General features: G+C 50.5%; 2 protein-coding genes across 8 annotated transcripts; one reads left to right on the forward strand and one right to left on the reverse strand.

The window, feature by feature from the left end:
* The first annotated feature begins 79 nt into the window (after positions 1-79).
* Positions 80-16,218, forward strand: PMEL (premelanosome protein). 4 transcript variants are annotated; one of them, XM_020884159.2, is made up of 13 exons: positions 6,990-7,274; positions 7,355-7,443; positions 7,679-7,801; positions 10,173-10,283; positions 10,432-10,578; positions 11,630-11,764; positions 12,164-12,325; positions 12,582-13,259; positions 14,414-14,524; positions 14,766-14,850; positions 14,960-15,165; positions 15,272-15,359; positions 15,970-16,218. In XM_020884159.2, the coding sequence occupies exons 3-13, from the start codon at positions 7,726-7,728 to the stop codon at positions 16,109-16,111; spliced, it is 1,941 nt and encodes a 646-aa protein (XP_020739818.2). In that variant the 5' UTR covers positions 6,990-7,274; positions 7,355-7,443; positions 7,679-7,725; the 3' UTR covers positions 16,112-16,218. The 4 variants fall into 4 exon arrangements, with proteins under 4 accessions (XP_020739813.2, XP_020739814.2, XP_020739818.2 ...); XM_020884158.2 differs by having other exon boundaries at positions 6,990-7,443; XM_020884154.2 differs by lacking the exons at positions 6,990-7,274; positions 7,355-7,443; positions 7,679-7,801 and adding an exon at positions 80-793.
* On the reverse strand, positions 1,361-6,948 carry CDK2 (cyclin dependent kinase 2). Of its 4 annotated transcripts, XM_070454822.1 has the most exons (9): positions 6,590-6,948; positions 6,272-6,379; positions 5,794-5,871; positions 5,568-5,688; positions 4,726-4,896; positions 4,173-4,274; positions 3,363-3,506; positions 2,857-3,060; positions 1,361-2,589 (listed from the first exon to the last, which is right to left on the reverse strand). In XM_070454822.1, exons 1-9 carry the CDS (start codon positions 6,703-6,705, stop codon positions 2,485-2,487), a joined length of 1,149 nt encoding a protein of 382 aa, XP_070310923.1. In that variant the 5' UTR covers positions 6,706-6,948; the 3' UTR covers positions 1,361-2,484. The 4 variants fall into 4 exon arrangements, with proteins under 4 accessions (XP_070310923.1, XP_020739821.1, XP_070310924.1 ...); XM_020884162.2 differs by lacking the exon at positions 6,272-6,379 and having other exon boundaries at positions 6,590-6,947; XM_070454823.1 differs by lacking the exon at positions 3,363-3,506 and having other exon boundaries at positions 6,590-6,947.
* Positions 16,219-16,250: the final 32 nt, after the last annotated feature.

Here is a 16,250-nt window from a genome sequence, read left to right on the forward strand (position 1 = left end):
CCTCCTCGCCCTGGGGCGGGGCCCCAGCCAATTGCACGACTGCCCGCCTACCATCAAGGGTGGGCTCTCTGCGTGCTAATCCGCCAATCCTCTGGAGAAAGGCGGGTCTCTTTCGACGCTGTCACCAACGAGTACGCGCAAAGGACTGGATAGGCGCGATCCCAGACCAATACAGTGAGGGGAACCTTGAGGATGGACGAGGCGAGGAGCCACTAAAGGGCGAGCGCCTCAAGACAGGGGGCGGTGCCCTGCTGATAGGCGTATACTTTAACCAATAACATCGTGATGCCCTCATGACCCCGCCCCCAGACCAATACAGTGAGGGAACCTTGAGGATGGACGAGGCGAGGAGCCACTAAAGGGTGAGCGCCTCAAGACAGGGGGCGGTGCCCTGCTGATAGGCGTATACTTTAACCAATAACATCGTGATGCCCTCATGACCCCGCCTTTTAACTCATAAACATCTAATCAGGTGAGCGATGGAGGCGGGTCAAAGTGAAACTTCAACCAGTGCTGCGAAAAGTTGGGACTTGAATGGCAGGCAAGGCAGGGTTGAAAGAGGCCTCAGGAACGCCGCGACTGACCTTCGCCCCTCCCTCGGGGTTGGACTGGGGCTGCCTCCAGCGCCCCGCCTTCGATGACAAACTCGCGGGCGTGAAGGGAAATACCTCTCCGAAGGACCCGGAGCCTGGGAATTTAAGCAGCCTTCTCGTCGGTGCTTCCTCCTGTTGGCTGGGGCCTCAGAGCACAGGCATTTCGGGGCTGGCCCTCGGGCAGTCTGAGACGTTTTCTGGTGAGCTGAGACAGTGGCAGGTCCAAGAGCTGGTAGTTTGGTGAGGCTTCAGCCCCTTAACAATAATTTTCATACAGACGGTTGATATATTCAGAATCATATGTAAATGTGAATAAGTATATTTGAAAAACTCTGTGATATGCAAAAAGAAAAGAAAAAAAAAAGGCAAACTTACTGGGAAACGCAGCGTCAATGCGAATTCCCTTGGAGCCCACTTCCAACGTCGTCCTGCTCCTGAGCCCTAATAGACATTGCAAATCTCGAACTGGACCTTGTATGTATGTGTGTGTGATATGGGTGGTGGGTAGGGTGGTGAGACGCGCAGGTTTAGGGGAAAGTGAAGGAGGAAATACGTAAGCTTCACTTTCCCCAGCCGTAAAATGGGGGCATTAATTCCCGCTTCGCCCACCCGCACAGGATCACATTGCATCACAGAGGTTGAAATGGAGTGGGGTGGGTAGCCGTGCTCAGATTAAGAGGGGTCTGAAATCTATTATCACATACACACATCCATATTCTCTCTCACACCATACTTTCAGTAAATACACAAAAGAGGAAAGAGATGAACTGTAAAACTAGGAACTTTTTAATCAGTTACAAACTAAATTACAAATAATGTTAACAGCAAGAACACTCAAGGACAAAAGTGGGAGAAGAGAGACAAAATCATGAAAAAAAGCTTTAAAAAAAAAAACACCACAACATATTTGCATTACAAACCCCAAGGTGCACATGGCAACAATCCCCACCCATTCCCACTTAAAAAACTACTATACTATAACCTGAAATATAAATATAATTGTTCATCCTTCTTTTAAAGAAATATTTCCCCCCAATATCCCCACTCAGTCACAGCCCTAAGTGTCAGAATTCTGAAAATGATGTCTCAACCTTAACTTTTACTCTTACGGGGTGGCCTTCAGAGGAAGATGGGATCTAGCACCTTAAGAATCTTAAAAAGAAGAGAAAAATTCAAACACCTTTCACTTGCCTCATAAGGCCAAGGTGAAGCACAGTCCCTGTCCCAGAGCCTCCTAGACACACCTTGCCCAGAGGAGGGACAGGCAGGAAGCCTAGGAGCCATGTTTCTACTGCAGCCCCGCTGGGACTGCAGAGACGGGGAGTCCTGAGTCTCCCAGATGTTAGGTGAGATGAAACACTAAAACTAGGGTAGAAACCAGTTGGATCTATTTTTTTTAAACCGAATTCTTTAAAACAGGCCCCTCCATAATGTTTTTGTTTTGCTTGGTTTTCAAAGGTTCCATCTTAGCCCCCAGTGCTATCAGTTGGCCTTACAACCGTGGCTCTGGAGGCTTGGGGTCTTTAATCATCCCAGATACAGAAAATAATAATAGGGGGCTTTCAGAGACTGGGAAGGCAAACCTATGTGGATGGAGGAGAAAGTCTTTTATTTTTTGTCTTTTTTAAAAATATCAGCCCTCTTAAGCAACGACTAAGAGGAGGGAGAGAGGGGAGTGGAGGCTGACTTAAGTGCATCTAATACTGAAGCGTCCTTTCAATTCCACCTATTTCTTCCCTCCACCCCATCATTCCAGAGTGGACTGGCTAAGAGGCGCAGGTGAGTGCTAAGGCAACCAGATAAGATCAGTGCGCTAAGAGCCTGGGCCAAGCCAGATCACACTCGCACTGGAGAAGAGGGTGATACTGGGGGTAGGGGCTTGAGAAGGCGATCAGAGTCGAAGGTGAGGTACTGGCTTGGTCACATCTTGGAAGAAAGGATGAGCCAGAGCTGCCTTGGCTGAAATCCGCTTGTTAGGGTCGTAGTGCAGCATTTGCTGGAGGGAGAGATGCATGCTGACTTCAGTAATGTGGTAATGGACTAAATGTGCAGCAAGTATTGAGAAATTGGGAAACAGAATTCCTTTCACCCCCAGCTCCCCTTTCCTCCTCCCTATATCTAATGGGTACACCAACAAGAGGGAAGCAGAGACAAGGGAAATGCTGAGACCAGGAGTCCAGGGCCTCATTCTTCCTTCATGCTAGAAAAACCCTGCCCTGGGGGAGGGAACAAGGGGAAATGGATGCCCACTCCCTAGCCTCACCGATAACAAGCTCCGTCCATCTTCATCCAGGGGAGGCACCACTTTGCTAAAATCCTGCCTGGCCCACTTGGGAAAACTTGGCTTATAATCCGGCATAGAAGTAACTCCTGGCCAAACCACCTCATCTGGGGTTCCCAGGGTCCGAAAGATCCGGAAGAGTTGGTCGATCTCAGAATCTCCGGGGAATAGGGCCCGGCGGGTCACCTGAAGATGGGGAAAGGGGAAAGGCCAGGACCGACACTGACGTCAATCAGAGCTGCCCAATGGATAATGGAGCTTCCCACAGGCAGTGGAAGGTCAGCAGGGCCCCATGACTCCCTCCCCAGGTCTTTCATGGGCTCAGTCACACAGAGCCTGAGACAATGAAGTCCCTTCATCTGCCTCCTCGCCCCCTCCTTCCTTCCCCCAACCATGGTTTTGCAGATCCCCAAGGCTGGGTGGGGCTGGGAGGGGGTGAATGTCTGGGGTGCCACTGACATGTAGCAAAGGGATGTCAAGCCACTCACGGGGTATGGGGTAGACACTGCGGTCATCCCCCCTCCTTGTGATGCAGCCACTTCTAGATAGGAGCACAGCGGGCAGAGACTGTGTCTTCCATTTCTTCTGTGTTCCCCACAGCACCTAGCATGGTGCTGGGTACACACTAGGTGCTTAACAAATATTTTTTGATGAATTGAGAGACGTATATGGGCAATTGTAAAGTATTGCACTGGGGGATAAATGCATGTTATATATATGGGCTAATGGTCTCCATGCCCCCAGTTACAACCCAGATAAGGGACCATAAGACATACTGCTGATTTGATTTGAAAACTCAGCTCACTCCACTGTTGTATTAAAGGTAATGAGAGCTCCCTTATAAGGCTGGGCCTCAGGGATCCTTCAATCTGAAAAGCCAGAGGTTGAGGGGGGACATGTCTGCAGTTTAAATAAAAGGTGTGGATAAGGTGAATACAGCTAGCCTCACCACTTTCTAATGCCCTAAAATAAGGTCTACAGGCAAATGAAGGAGATGCTAAATGGAACTTATTTTCCCAAATATATGTAGGCTAAAGCTAGCGCAGTTGCAGAAATGATTTAGCTCGGTTTGGAGATAAGATTTGTATACTGGATGCTAAGCTGTCTGAGGCTGTCCTAACATTGCGGTTGACAACAGGGATGACAGCCGTCTCCTTTCTCCACCACCCCCTTTGTGCTACTCTAGAGGAAGAGCCCTATGATAAGAGAAGGACCATGGGTCTGGGCCAAGAAACAGTTCTGTTGTTCTTGAATGTGGGAAGGAGTGGGCTGGGTAGGCCATGGGCATGCCTCCATACCATCTCAGCAAAGATGCAGCCGAGGCTCCATATGTCCACTGCTGTGGAGTAGTATTTGCAGCCCAGAAGGATTTCTGGTGCTCGGTACCACAGAGTCACCACCTGAGGACAAGAGCATAGGACATGAAGATACCCACACGTCAGTTCCTAAGCACTATTCTGCTAACTCAGTTTCTTAACAAGCAGCTTCTATCCTGCCATCCTTCCCTCCCCTCTCATTGCCCCTAAGTAAAATAACTGGGTACAACTTGTTAGCCCAGAGTTAGCCTAATCCATGGTTCTGGGGAACATATATTCTGAACCCCCAATTTGCAACCTTCTTGGAAGACTTGAGGCAGGCGGTCATAATTTTACATTTCATGCCATCCACCTGTCCCCTGGCTCGGTATGTATCAATATATGAACTCTGTGCATACTCTAAGACCTCTTGGGGTGTCAGAGATACTTTCCATCTAGTGAGAAACTGCTGGCCAGATCGTTACTAAAAACTCTGTGAATGTCCTTGTCAACACCTCCTAGGAAGTTCAGAAAAGACATGCAGAGGAGGACTCACCTCGTGGGTGTAAGTACGAACAGGGACCCCAAAAGCTCTGGCTAGTCCAAAGTCTGCTAGCTTGATGGACCCATCGGCGTTGATAAGCAGATTCTGAGGTTTAAGGTCTCGGTGCAGGACCCGATGAGAGTGGCAGAAAGCTAGGCCCTGGAGCAGCTGGAACAAGTAGCTCTGACAAGGGGAGAGGAAAACCGGGGTTTTCCAGCACGGTGAGCAGATTAGGGTCTCCTCTGTAACTCCAAAGTCCTACTAAAGCCTTTACTAGTTAAATTGTAATTATATGTTTACAAGCTATTTCTCCAATTGGACTGTCAATCAGTGAGGATAAGATCAGGTCTCATTCAGTTTTGCATTTATGTTCCATATCGTGGGTCCTGCACATTGGAGGTGTTCAATAAATGTGTGTTGGATAAATGTTTGTTTGTTGATCGAAAGTAGCTTCCGGAGTAAGGAACCAGAAAAAATGGACAACGGAGACTCACTGGCTATTTCTCCCACCAAACAGGTGGAAGGGTTTTCTGGAGGCATCTACCAAGTACCCCCCAGTCCTACTTATCTGAGTTTCATCTCAAGAACCTTCCACCTGAGCTGCTCAGTTGACTCACTAGAGTTTCAACTTCTTTGATTCCCCTGCCCAGCCCTAGGGTTGAAAGCATAATGAGCAGTGAAGGAGCCACAAGAAAAGGTGTGTGTGTGTGTGTGTGTGTGTGTGTGTGTGTGTGTGTAGGGGGGTGAGGGCTGGGAAGGAAGCCAGGATGACAAATCAACACTCAGTCGGATTGCCTGCCTTCATTCCCCCCAAGACATGCCCATGTTGGGGAGGAGTTGATGAGAAGGCGTACCTTTATGAGCGGAAGAGGGATGCCAGTGAGCGTAGAGGCATCCATGAATTTCTTGAGATCCTGGTGCAGAAACTCAAAAACCAGGTAGAGTTTGTTTTCTGTGTGAATGACATCCAGCAGCCTAGGGAAGGGGGAGGTCCAGGAATACGCGTGAGGGAGAGAAAGGCCCAGACGACACTCCTCCTTTACTGTCAGAGCACCTCCTACCTCCCAGATACATACTTACTTGACAATATTAGGGTGATTAAGCTCCTTAAGCAGAGAGATTTCTCGTATGGCAGTACTGGGTACACCCTCTGTCTCACTTGCAGAAGTTGGGAAAGCAGAGATGGGAATGTGGTTACAAATATTCCTCTTCCCTCAGTACAGTCATCCCCCCCACCCCGCCCCTGGCCCCCACCATCCCAGCATCCCCTAAGAAAATGAGAGAAAGGGTGCTTCAGGGGTTAATTCATGGATGGACAGGAGTGGCCTTTTAGACACATTAGGATCATCATTTCTTCTTTGCCCAGGGTTAGGTTAGCAAAGCCTCTTGGTGGAGGTGAAGTTAAAAAGGGGGATAAAAGTGTGTGTGTGGGGGGGAGTAACAGCACCCAGCCTCTCTAGAGGTTCAACTGCCGTTCTTTTGAAAAAGAGAATTCTAAGATGCGGGTGGGGCTGGGGCACTGCGGGCTCGTCTAGTCATGTGTAAGGGTACTCTTTACCGCTTATCACAAAACCCATCTCCTCGTCGGGGAGTCCTGGATCCCATCTCCAAAGGCTCCTTCCTCTTCCTGACTCTTTCTGACTGTACATTTGGGGACGTCGCCCGCCTTTGGGGAGGAAATTTCCCGTGGATTCGACACTACCCTATAGTCTCCACCGGGAAACCCTCTACTCGTCCTTCAACCCACCTCTCCACTTCAAAAGGCTTCCCTCCCTGCTACCTTCCGGTCCCTGGGAGGCTACCCGCCTGTTGCGGTGGGGGTGGGGGCACTCAAGGAGCTCCCGAGTCAGGAGTCCCGGGTACAGAGGCCACTCACGTGTCCAGGCGGATTTTTTTAAGCGCCACCACTTCTCCCGTCAACTTGTTTTTGGCTTTGTACACAACTCCGTACGTTCCCTCTCCGATCTTTTCCACTTTTTGGAAGTTCTCCATGAAGCGCTAGCGAGTCGGGTCAGCCCGGCCCTGGAGCGGGGGCCTGGGAACCCTGCAGAAAACGGCACCCAGCTCTCGGGGGCCGAGGAGGGAAACACGGCCCAGCACCGCGACCCGAGGTCGGGATGGAACGCAGTGTATCTCTCGCTCTTGTCAATTTGTCCAACTTGAAACAATATTGCCGCCTCCCCCTACAGTTCCCTACCGCCACCAGAAGCCCCGCCTCTCCTTCCCGCGTTTCCCTGGCTCCTCCCTCAGGCCTTCCTATTGGTCCACGTCAGAGAGGGCGGTGCCATCCCTGCGTCCCTCGCTGCAAACGACCCCACCCCGAGCAACTTTGGTTCCGTGGAGTGTTAATGATAAATTTTTATCCGGGTGGGGAGGCTGAACACCTTTTTCCAAGTATCTGATTCGGGATCGAGTTTCCTCCTTGTGTCCTGAGTCTATAGGGATTTCCTGATCTCTAATTCGCCGTTTTCACGACCCCTAGGAAAATATGTATTGACTTAAGATTAAATTCCACCTCGCCCTGGAACCTCCTCCGAAAGCAGGCAACTGGAAATCTCACTGTGAGCGTTTCCTGGGGCTCCAAAGAGTCGTGGTCCCGCTTCTCTCAACCTACTCCAATACTGTCTATTTTTGGATCCAGGGTCACTGCTTCTACAGTTATTTTGAGAGGTTCCTGGTTTTACTCACAATAGATTGATCCACTCTCCAGTGATGAACTGTGTGTGTCCGGTACGTGTTACGTTTTGTAGCTGCCCTTCAGTCATTTTTCCATCTCCGAGGGGAGATGGAATGCTTTAAGATGAGACTGACCCTGGAAAGCCACAAACTGTCAATGAGCAGCAGGATGTCCGGGGACCAGGATCCCTCCTCGTTCTGCCTTTCTCAGGTCATTCTGCTCCTCCCAGGATTTGCCTGGAGGGAGGGGAGGAAGGGCTATGCAAATGAGCACCCTCTTCTTATACAGGGGTTTGTCCAATACCCCAGTCTTTGGTTGCTGGAAGGAAGAACAGGATGGATCTGGTGCTGAGAAAATCCCTTCTCCATGTGGCTCTGATGGGTGTTGTTCTGGCTGTAGGGGCCACAGAAGGTGAGTGTGGGATGTGTGGACATGAACAAGTGTGAACTTGGGTTTGCACACTTGCTCTGGTTTTTCTCTCCCTAAAATGGAAGATGTAAGCAGCGCTTCAGGTGTCTCCCACCCATTTGATTTGGTGAGGACATGGGCAACTGAGCTCCCTCCCCACGTGAATATTTGGGTGCATGTGTGTTCAGGCACTTGGGACTGAACCTGAAAACAATCCCATCTACCTGGAAGGATGAGAGAACAGTATGTCCCTGTGGCCCTAATTTTGAGATGCTCTGAATAGTGAGCTGGAGCGTGGGTGCCAAGGTAGTAAAATGAGTGGAAACTCATTTAGGCATTGCCTCAGGCACTTGGGATAGGTTATTTAAAGTGAGGAGAAAGAGACTGTGGCACTGGATAGAAGGGTAAAGAGGCACCTCATCCCCTCTTTGGGATGGGCATGGGTGAACACAACCCAGGCTTTTGTTCTGGGGCTGGAAGAGACAGGCAGAGGGGTCTCAGCTGAGCATCACATGAAAGGGCTCTGGGGGATTGGGGCCTCGTGACAGGACCAAGGGCTGGGGGTGGGGGTGGTGAGAGGGTCTGGAATGTCCCGTGCTGCTCTGAGGAGGGAGGATTGGGAGTGGAGAAAGAATGGGGCATCTTATGATTCTCTTGTTCTTGTGGTGAGATATTCAGCGGGATGATTCTAGATCCTCCCCCAGAAGAATCAACCCGGTTTCTGGTACATTTTAGAGGCAGAGTGAGGATAGATGGTGATGCGCAGAAATACCTACACTGTACCCCAGTGCCCTCTTTCTCTAGATCCCTGGTCTCACAGACTTCTTGGAACTTCTTCTTGATCTGACTTCCCTCATTTATGGTGTCATTTCAAGTCTTTTTCTTTTACTATGTTCATTATTGTATTCTGGAAATATTTTGTTCATATGTGTCCACCCAAGGCTCTTAAAATATTGTGCTTACTTTCTGGATCCGGATTTTTAAAATCATAAGAAGACATTTTTTTTCCATTTATTTTTATTCATTGGAGGCTAATTACTTTACAATATTGTAATGGTTTTTGCCATACATTGACATGAATCAGCCATGGATTTACATGTGTTCCCCATCCCAATCCCCCCTCCCAAGAAGACATTTTTATATATTTCATGAAATTTTGCATGGACTGAATTTGATAATTTTGTCTAGTGTGAATTAACATTGTGTTTATTTAAGAAAGTATTCTTTTTTTTTTTTTTTCCAGAAACCTACTGAATTTGTAGGTTTTTAAAATAGCATGGTGTCTGGGATTTGCTTTTGAATGCTTCAGCCAACAAACAAACAATAAAAACGAAGGATAGAGAAAGCAAATGTGACAAAGTGTTGATAGTTGTTGGACCTGGGGGAGGCATGTGCAGAGCCATCACATCACTTTTTTTCAGACCTCTTTCTTGGTCAGTTATAATAATCTTGTTTGTCCTCACTCCCGATTTCTACCTGCCTCTAGTCCATCCTCCTCACTGCTTGCCAAAGTGATCCTTCTAAAACACAAATCTGATCATATTCAAAAAGCTTTTGAAGGGTAAATTTTATGGCACGTGACATATCTCAATACAACAAACGAAATCATCTGAGGTGCCCTCGCCTGCAGGATCAAGTCCAAACTCCTTAGCCTGGCACTCAAAGCCCCCACTCCGTTCTCCTGGCCTCATCTCTCACGATGCACATCGGCCACATTGCCGGTGGCCTCCTATCATGCCACGTGTTTCCAGACTTCCCTGCATCTGCTCATGCTGGGCCTTCTGCCTAGAATGCTTTATGCCCCAGGCCAACTATTTACTGAGTCTTCCCCAGTCGACCAGAGTGCAATTTACCTGTTTAAATCTATCATTTTGTTATACACTGTGCATGTCTATTATGGCTCATCTTAAGCAATGCCTTGAATTATACCAATTTATGTATATGTCTATTTCATATACTTTAACCTGAACCCCTTCAGAACCATTTCTTTTTCATTTCTTAAGTTCTTTGCACCTAGCCCAGTGCCTGGTACGTGGTGGGTATCCAGTAGGTTAAAATGCACTTTAAGGGACTCCCCTTGTTGTGGCGAAGGCTCTGTGCCCCCAGTGCAGGGGACCAGGGTTCACTCTCAGCTCAGGGAACTAGGTCCCACAGGTCACAACTCGGAGTGTGCATGCCACAACTACCTGAGCCCACACGCCACAACTAATCGAAGCTCCCTCATGCTGCCACTAAGTCCTAGCACAGTTAAATAAATATATTTTTTAAATGCACTTTAAATGTGAGAATGAATGATGTGTCACAGACAGTGTGGTCCCCTGAGAAGGGAGCGAGTAATGATTTGAGGGCCCTCATAGTATATCTTCCTTTTTAGGACCCAGAGACGGGGACTGGCCTGGTGTCTCAAGGCAGCTCAGAGTTAAAGCATGGAACAGACAGCTGTACCCAGAGTGGACAGAAAGCCCGGGGCCTGACTGCTGGCGAGGTATGAACTGGGCAGTCTCCAGGGAGGACGCGGGGGAAATGGGGAGGGCAGGGGAACGGAGTTGAATGTACTTGGGAAGATAGGAAAGGAAAAGGCGTACGGGGAGGAGAAGCCAAGGAGTTCCAGCTAACATAGCTGCCCTTTTTAGGTGGCCGTGTATCCCTGAAGGTCAGCAACGATGGGCCTACGTTGATTGGGGCAAATGCCTCCTTCTCTATTGCCTTGCACTTTCCTAAAAGCCAAAAGGTGCTGCCGGATGGGCGGGTCGTCTGGGCCAACAACACCGTCGTCAATGGTGAGTGCCTCTGTGCTCCAGGCCTCCTTCCCAAGGTCCAGAATCCCTGGTGTCCCTGAAGAGGTCAAGGAATCCTCCCCCCCGTCCTCTTCTTCCTGTGTTTTTTTAAACAAATTATATATGTAACACATATTCACTGCAGAAAACTTAGAAAACGTAGATAAAGCAAAAAGAAAAAAAATCATAGTTCCCCAAATGGGGCACAGAAGACGCAGTGGACACAGAAGTTGGATAGACTTGGATTTAAACTGGTGACCAGTATGTGACCCTGGGCAAGTCACTGAATTGTTTGGTGCTTCCAGTCCCTTATCTATAGAATGGGGATGATAGCACTTTAAAAGGTTGTTGTAAGGATGAAAGTGTGATAATATGTAAAGACTTTAGCAGAATGCCTGCCCTGTTCAGTGCTCAGTCGCTTAGTTTAGACGCTCTGCAACCCCAGGGACTGGAGCCACCAGGCTCCTCTGTCCATGTGGATTCTCCAGGCAAGGATATTGGAGTGGGTTGCCATGCCCTCCTCCAGGGGATCTTCCCAACTCAGTATTAGTGGATGCCGTTAGTTTTACTTTTATCCCACTAGCTAGAGCACATCATCCTAGACATGTTGAAACAGGGCCTGCCAATCTGTGTCCAGTGTAAGAACATGCATGTGTGCTCAGTGGCTCAGCCGCATCTGACTCTTTGCGACCCCATGGACTGTAGCCTGCGAAAGCTCCTCTGCCCATGGGATGGCCCAGACAAGAATACTGGAGCAGGTTGCCATTTCTTCCTCCAGGGGATCTTTCAACACAGGGATTGATCCTGTGTCTCCTGCAGCAGCAGGTGTATTCTTTACCACTGAGCCACCTGGGAAGCCCCTTAAGTATATACATAGGAATCTAAGTATAGTTCCCATTCTCCCTTCTACCACTCCAAATAGGTTATACCAAGGAGAATGTATATTGGTAGCTAGGCAGTATTCCCAGAGCCCCTCTCTGGGAGTCATGTTAAAGGTTTTGGTGTACAGTAAGGAATGCCAGGGATTGAGGGAGACTTGGTATCTTCTTTTCAGGGAGCCAGGTGTGGGGAGGACAGCTGGTATATCCCCAAGAGCCTGATGATACCTGCATCTTCCCTGATGGGGGTGCCTGCCCTTCTGGCCCTCTATCTCAGAAAAGATGCTTTGTTTATGTCTGGAAGACCTGGGGTAAGAGTCTCCCGTCTCTGGCCTGTCATTCACACTTGAATTCAGTTCTTCCTACCTAATCCTCTTTCTTTTGGTCCCATCCCTAATTCTGTGAGTTTCCCTAATCTTCACTTCCCCCATGGAGTGAAGGACCCCAAGGAGTCCTTCCTCTTCCACAGCACCTAGTCAATTCTATTATACTTCTTTCTGGGAGCCCTGCTCCAATTATAGTCCCATCCCATGGACCCTCTCATAAGGACTCCTTTCCTGCCCAACATATGCAAGCTTACAAACAGTCTCTGAAATAACCATCCTTGATACATCTCCTGACCTTCCTTCTCTGGTTCCCTGTCTCTAACCCTGCCCCAGTCCCCTTTGACCAGTAACTCCCTTCCCTACTCTTCTTTCCAAAAACCTCAGACCAATACTGGCAAGTTCTGGGGGGCCCAGTGTCTGGACTGAGCATTGGGACGGACAGGGCAGTGCCGGGCACACATAACATGGAAGTGACCGTCTACCACCGCCGGGGGCCCCGGAGCTACGTGCCCCTCGCTCGCTCCAGCTCAGCCTTCACCGTCACTGGTAAGGACTGAGGAGGGGACAAGGCCAGTTGCAGGGCAGGAGAGGGTGGGGAGGCTGGGCTGGACAGGAAAGGGGAAGGAGGAAATGGCGTGTAACCTTGCGGGGGCAGAACCAGGACGGTGTGGGCAGAGGGATGTGGGGCTTGGAGCCCGTGAAGGGCCGGGCAGCTTGGGTTGGTTGAAAACTATGGCTGTGAAAGAAGAAGCTGAAAGAAGGAAGAACTTAAGGTTCTCACTTTCTCTGACTCCAATCCCAGACCAGGTGCCCTTCTCCGTGAGTGTGTCTCAGCTGCGGGCCTTGGATGGAAGGAACAAGCGCTTCCTGAAAAAGCAGCCTCTGACCTTTGCCCTCCAGCTCCATGACCCCAGTGGCTATTTGGCTGGGGCTGACCTTTCCTACACCTGGGACTTTGGAGACAGCACAGGGACCCTGATCTCTCGGGCACTCGTGGTCACTCACACCTACCTAGAGTCTGGCCCAGTCACTGCACAGGTGGTGCTGCAGGCTGTCGTTCCTCTCGCCTGTGGCTCCTCTCCAGTTCCAGGCACCACAGATGGGCATGTGCCAACTGCAGAGGCCCCTGGGACCACAGCTGGCCAAGTGCCTACTGCAGAAGTCACAGACACTACACCTGGCCAGGTGCCAACTGCAGAGGCCCCTGGGACCACAGCTGGGCAGGCTCCAACCGCAGAGACTGTAGGTACCACACCTGAGCAGGTGGCAACCTCCCAAGTCTTAGGTACCGCACCAGCAGAGATGCCAACTGCAGAGGCTTCAGTTACGGCACCTGAAGTGTCATCTACAGAGCCCTCTGGAACCACGGTTACACAGGGAACAGCCCCAGAGCTGGCGGAGACCACAGCTGGAGAGATGTCCACTCCTGAGCCTGCGGGTTCAAGTACCAGCCCATTCATGCCTAGAGAAGGTATTGCAGGTAAGGGGGCCACCATGAGTGAGTTCATGGAGGTGGGCATTTGTCACTGCTCTGAAGACCTGAATTACTCAGGACCCAGATGTTACCCGATCCTTAGCTTAGCAGTGGAGTCCCCTCAGGAGGATCTTCCTGGTTTTAAAACCCCCTAAGTCCCTCTTAATGGCACAGAATAGATCCAGAGTTCAGGAAACCAGGGTCTCCTCCTAGGCCATGGGGAGAGAGCTTATTGCTTCTCTATCCCTGAAAAGAGTTGTTCCTTGAAGAAAAGTTCAGGGAGCAGTCTGTGACGGTGGTGCTCAGTCATGTCTGACTCTTGGCGACCTCATGGACTATGGCCACCAGGCTCCTCTGTCCATGGAATTCTCCAGGCAAGAATACTGGGCCATTCCCTTCTCCAGGGGATTTGCCCTGCCCAGGGATCAAACCCGCATTGGCAGGTGGATCCTTCACCCCTGAGCCACCTAGAAAGCCCCATGTGATCATTGAAAGTGAAGTTGCTCAGTCGTGTCCGACTTGTAGCGGCCCCATGGACCGCAGCCTACCAGGCTCCTCCGTCCATGGGATTTTCCAGGCAAGAGGACTGGAGCGGGTTGCCATTTCCTTCTCCAGGGGCTCTTCCCGACCCAGGGATCAAACCTGGGTCTCCCTCATTGTAGACAGACGCTTCACCGTCTACAAGCCACCAGGGGAGTCCAACATGTGACCATTAGATAATACTTATACCTCCTGTTCTGATTAAGTGTAAATGCACAGAAATCTTTCTCAGTTTCTGACACCATTTCCCACCCCTGGATTCCCATCCCAGAGCAGGTTTACCTGGAATTGTGGTAGGAACACTGAAAAGGGAGGAGTGAGACAGCAACACTCGAATGACTTAACACGTGTCAAATGTCTGACCCAGGACCTGGCACAGTGTAGGGTGTGATTAACATTTGGGATTTCTAAAATGCCAACGCTAACCCTAACTGTGACTCTGGGGCACTCATTTCTCTTGGGCCTGTTTCTTTATCTAAAAAAAGGAGAGTTCCCAGCTCTTGTCTGATTCTAAGCCTGGATCCAGTAGCTCTGACTCTACCTGGGAAAATGCATGTTGGGCCTGTTTTCAGGTTAGTCATCTGTTTCTTGACGTTGCCTCTTTAATGCTCTCGTGCCAGGCCCCCTGAGCCCCCTGCCAGATGCCACCTTAGTCCTGGTGAAGCGCCAAGCCCCCCTGGACTGTGTTCTGTATCGCTATGGCTCCTTTTCCCTCACTCTGGATATTGTCCGTGAGTCTTGCCTACACTGTCCGTGAGCTGGTGGAGGGAGGCGTGTGCTGCTTAGGGTTGCCCAGTGGAAGCACACTTTGGAAGGAATTACTCACCTGGACAAGGAGAATACCCAAATCCCAGGGGTTTCATATGAAGGCAGGAGAATGGGACTGGGGAGGCAGCCCGAGGATCTTCCTGTCCATGGGCCTTGGGGGAGGGTAAGTACAGGAGTCTGACTTAAAATCTTGCAACTTTGCAGAGGGTATTGAGAGTGCTGAGATCCTACAGGCTGTGTCATCCAGCGAAGGAGATGCATTTGAGCTGACTGTGTCTTGCCAAGGCGGGTGAGTGTCCCACGGTTGCCCTGAGAACTCCTGGGGTGACTGCTGCCCTGTTCTCTGGGGTCTAGTGTCCCTTCCCAGATTCCCTGATGTAAGCTGGCATCTCTCCCAGGCTACCCAAGGAAGCCTGCATGGACATCTCATCGCCAGGGTGTCAGCCGCCGGCGCAGCGGCTGTGTCAGCCTGTGCCCCCCAGCCCAGCCTGCCAGCTGGTTTTGCACCAGGTACTGAAGGGCGGCTCAGGGACCTACTGCCTCAATGTGTCTCTGGCTGATGCCAACAGCCTGGCGATGGTCAGCACCCAGCTTGTCATGCCTGGTAGGTAGTTGGACAAGAGGTAGGATGAAGACACGGGGAGATGGTAGAGGTCACTACTAGAGGTAGCAGACACTGAATGTAGCCGCATCTGGGGTTCCACCCATAGGTCAAGAAGCAGGCCTCAGGCAGGCTCCTCTGTTCGCGGGCATCTTGCTGGTGCTGACAGCTTTGCTGCTGGCATCTCTGATATACAGGTGAGATCCCCGCCATCCCGCTCCCACCCCCTCACCCCTTAGCACCACCACTCCTCCTCAGGGAAGAGACACCAACCCCTTTGGGAAAGTGCAGAGTCCAGGAAAGAGCCCAGACTTGGGAGTTCAACAGGTCTAGCCTGCAGTCTTGCTGGTGGGACCCTGGGGAAGTCGATTAACCCTTCTGAGCCTCTGACAAGTAGGGAACCTAATACCCGTCCTGTGGGGCTGTTGTCAGGGCTCCAGACAATGTGAGTAAATCACCTGGTTCTGAAACAAAAATGCAATAAATGATGGCCTTAATGGCTGTTGTTACGAATAATATCAACAGTGGAGGAGGCTGGTGAGCTGCGTTCTCCACCTGCCGGAAAGGCAAATCCCCAGGCCCGGAGGGCTGAGGTCCCCAAAGCCAGGAAGCATGTAGGGTGAGAGGGAAATGGTCAGAGCTTACCAGAAACGTAAGAGAGGATAAACCCTGTTGGTGAGAAGAGGAGGCAGCCAGGATCAAAGCCAAGTCAACCTGGGTTACGGTTTAGCCTTTCTCTGGGAGAAGCACAAAGAGGCTGCCATCGACCACCACTGACCACTATCCCTGCTTTTCTCCCCGTATCAGGCGAAGACTTACGAGGCAAGGCTCAGCAGTCCCCCATCCCCAGCTGCCAAATGGTGGAGCCCCGTGGCTGCGTCTGCCCTGGGTCTTCCGCTCCTGCCCCGTTGGTGAGAGCAGACCCCTCCTCAGCCGGCAGCAGGTCTGAGAGCTCTTATGTGATGTCATGATTTACCCAGGTGGAGAGCGAGGCCTGTCTTTTCTCTGGTCTGCCTCAGAGACTACCACTGCCTGAAATAAAGACTCAGAACCTGATGCTGTTATTTCCTTGTTTCTGGAAGAATCTA

This window comes from Odocoileus virginianus, chromosome 24 (assembly GCF_023699985.2).
Source record: "Odocoileus virginianus isolate 20LAN1187 ecotype Illinois chromosome 24, Ovbor_1.2, whole genome shotgun sequence".
Taxonomy (NCBI): Eukaryota; Metazoa; Chordata; class Mammalia; order Artiodactyla; family Cervidae; genus Odocoileus; species Odocoileus virginianus.

Excerpts from the sequence above, each read along its gene's own strand:
- CDK2 (XM_070454822.1), bottom strand. The coding sequence starts at position 6,705 with ATGGAGAACTTCCAAAAAGTGGAAAAGATCGGAGAGGGAACGTACGGA. Across the intron at positions 6,380-6,589 it reads AAAAAAATCCGCCTGGACAC|GCGGGCGACGTCCCCAAATG; the intron begins GTGAGTGGCCTC and ends TCCTCCCCAAAG. Across the intron at positions 3,061-3,362 it reads CAGTGTCTACCCCATACCCC|GTGACCCGCCGGGCCCTATT; the intron begins GTGAGTGGCTTG and ends CCCCATCTTCAG.
- PMEL (XM_020884154.2), top strand. The coding sequence starts at position 535 with ATGGCAGGCAAGGCAGGGTTGAAAGAGGCCTCAGGAACGCCGCGACTG. Across the intron at positions 10,284-10,431 it reads GGGGCCTGACTGCTGGCGAG|GTGGCCGTGTATCCCTGAAG; the intron begins GTATGAACTGGG and ends TGCCCTTTTTAG. Across the intron at positions 14,851-14,959 it reads ACTGTGTCTTGCCAAGGCGG|GCTACCCAAGGAAGCCTGCA; the intron begins GTGAGTGTCCCA and ends CATCTCTCCCAG.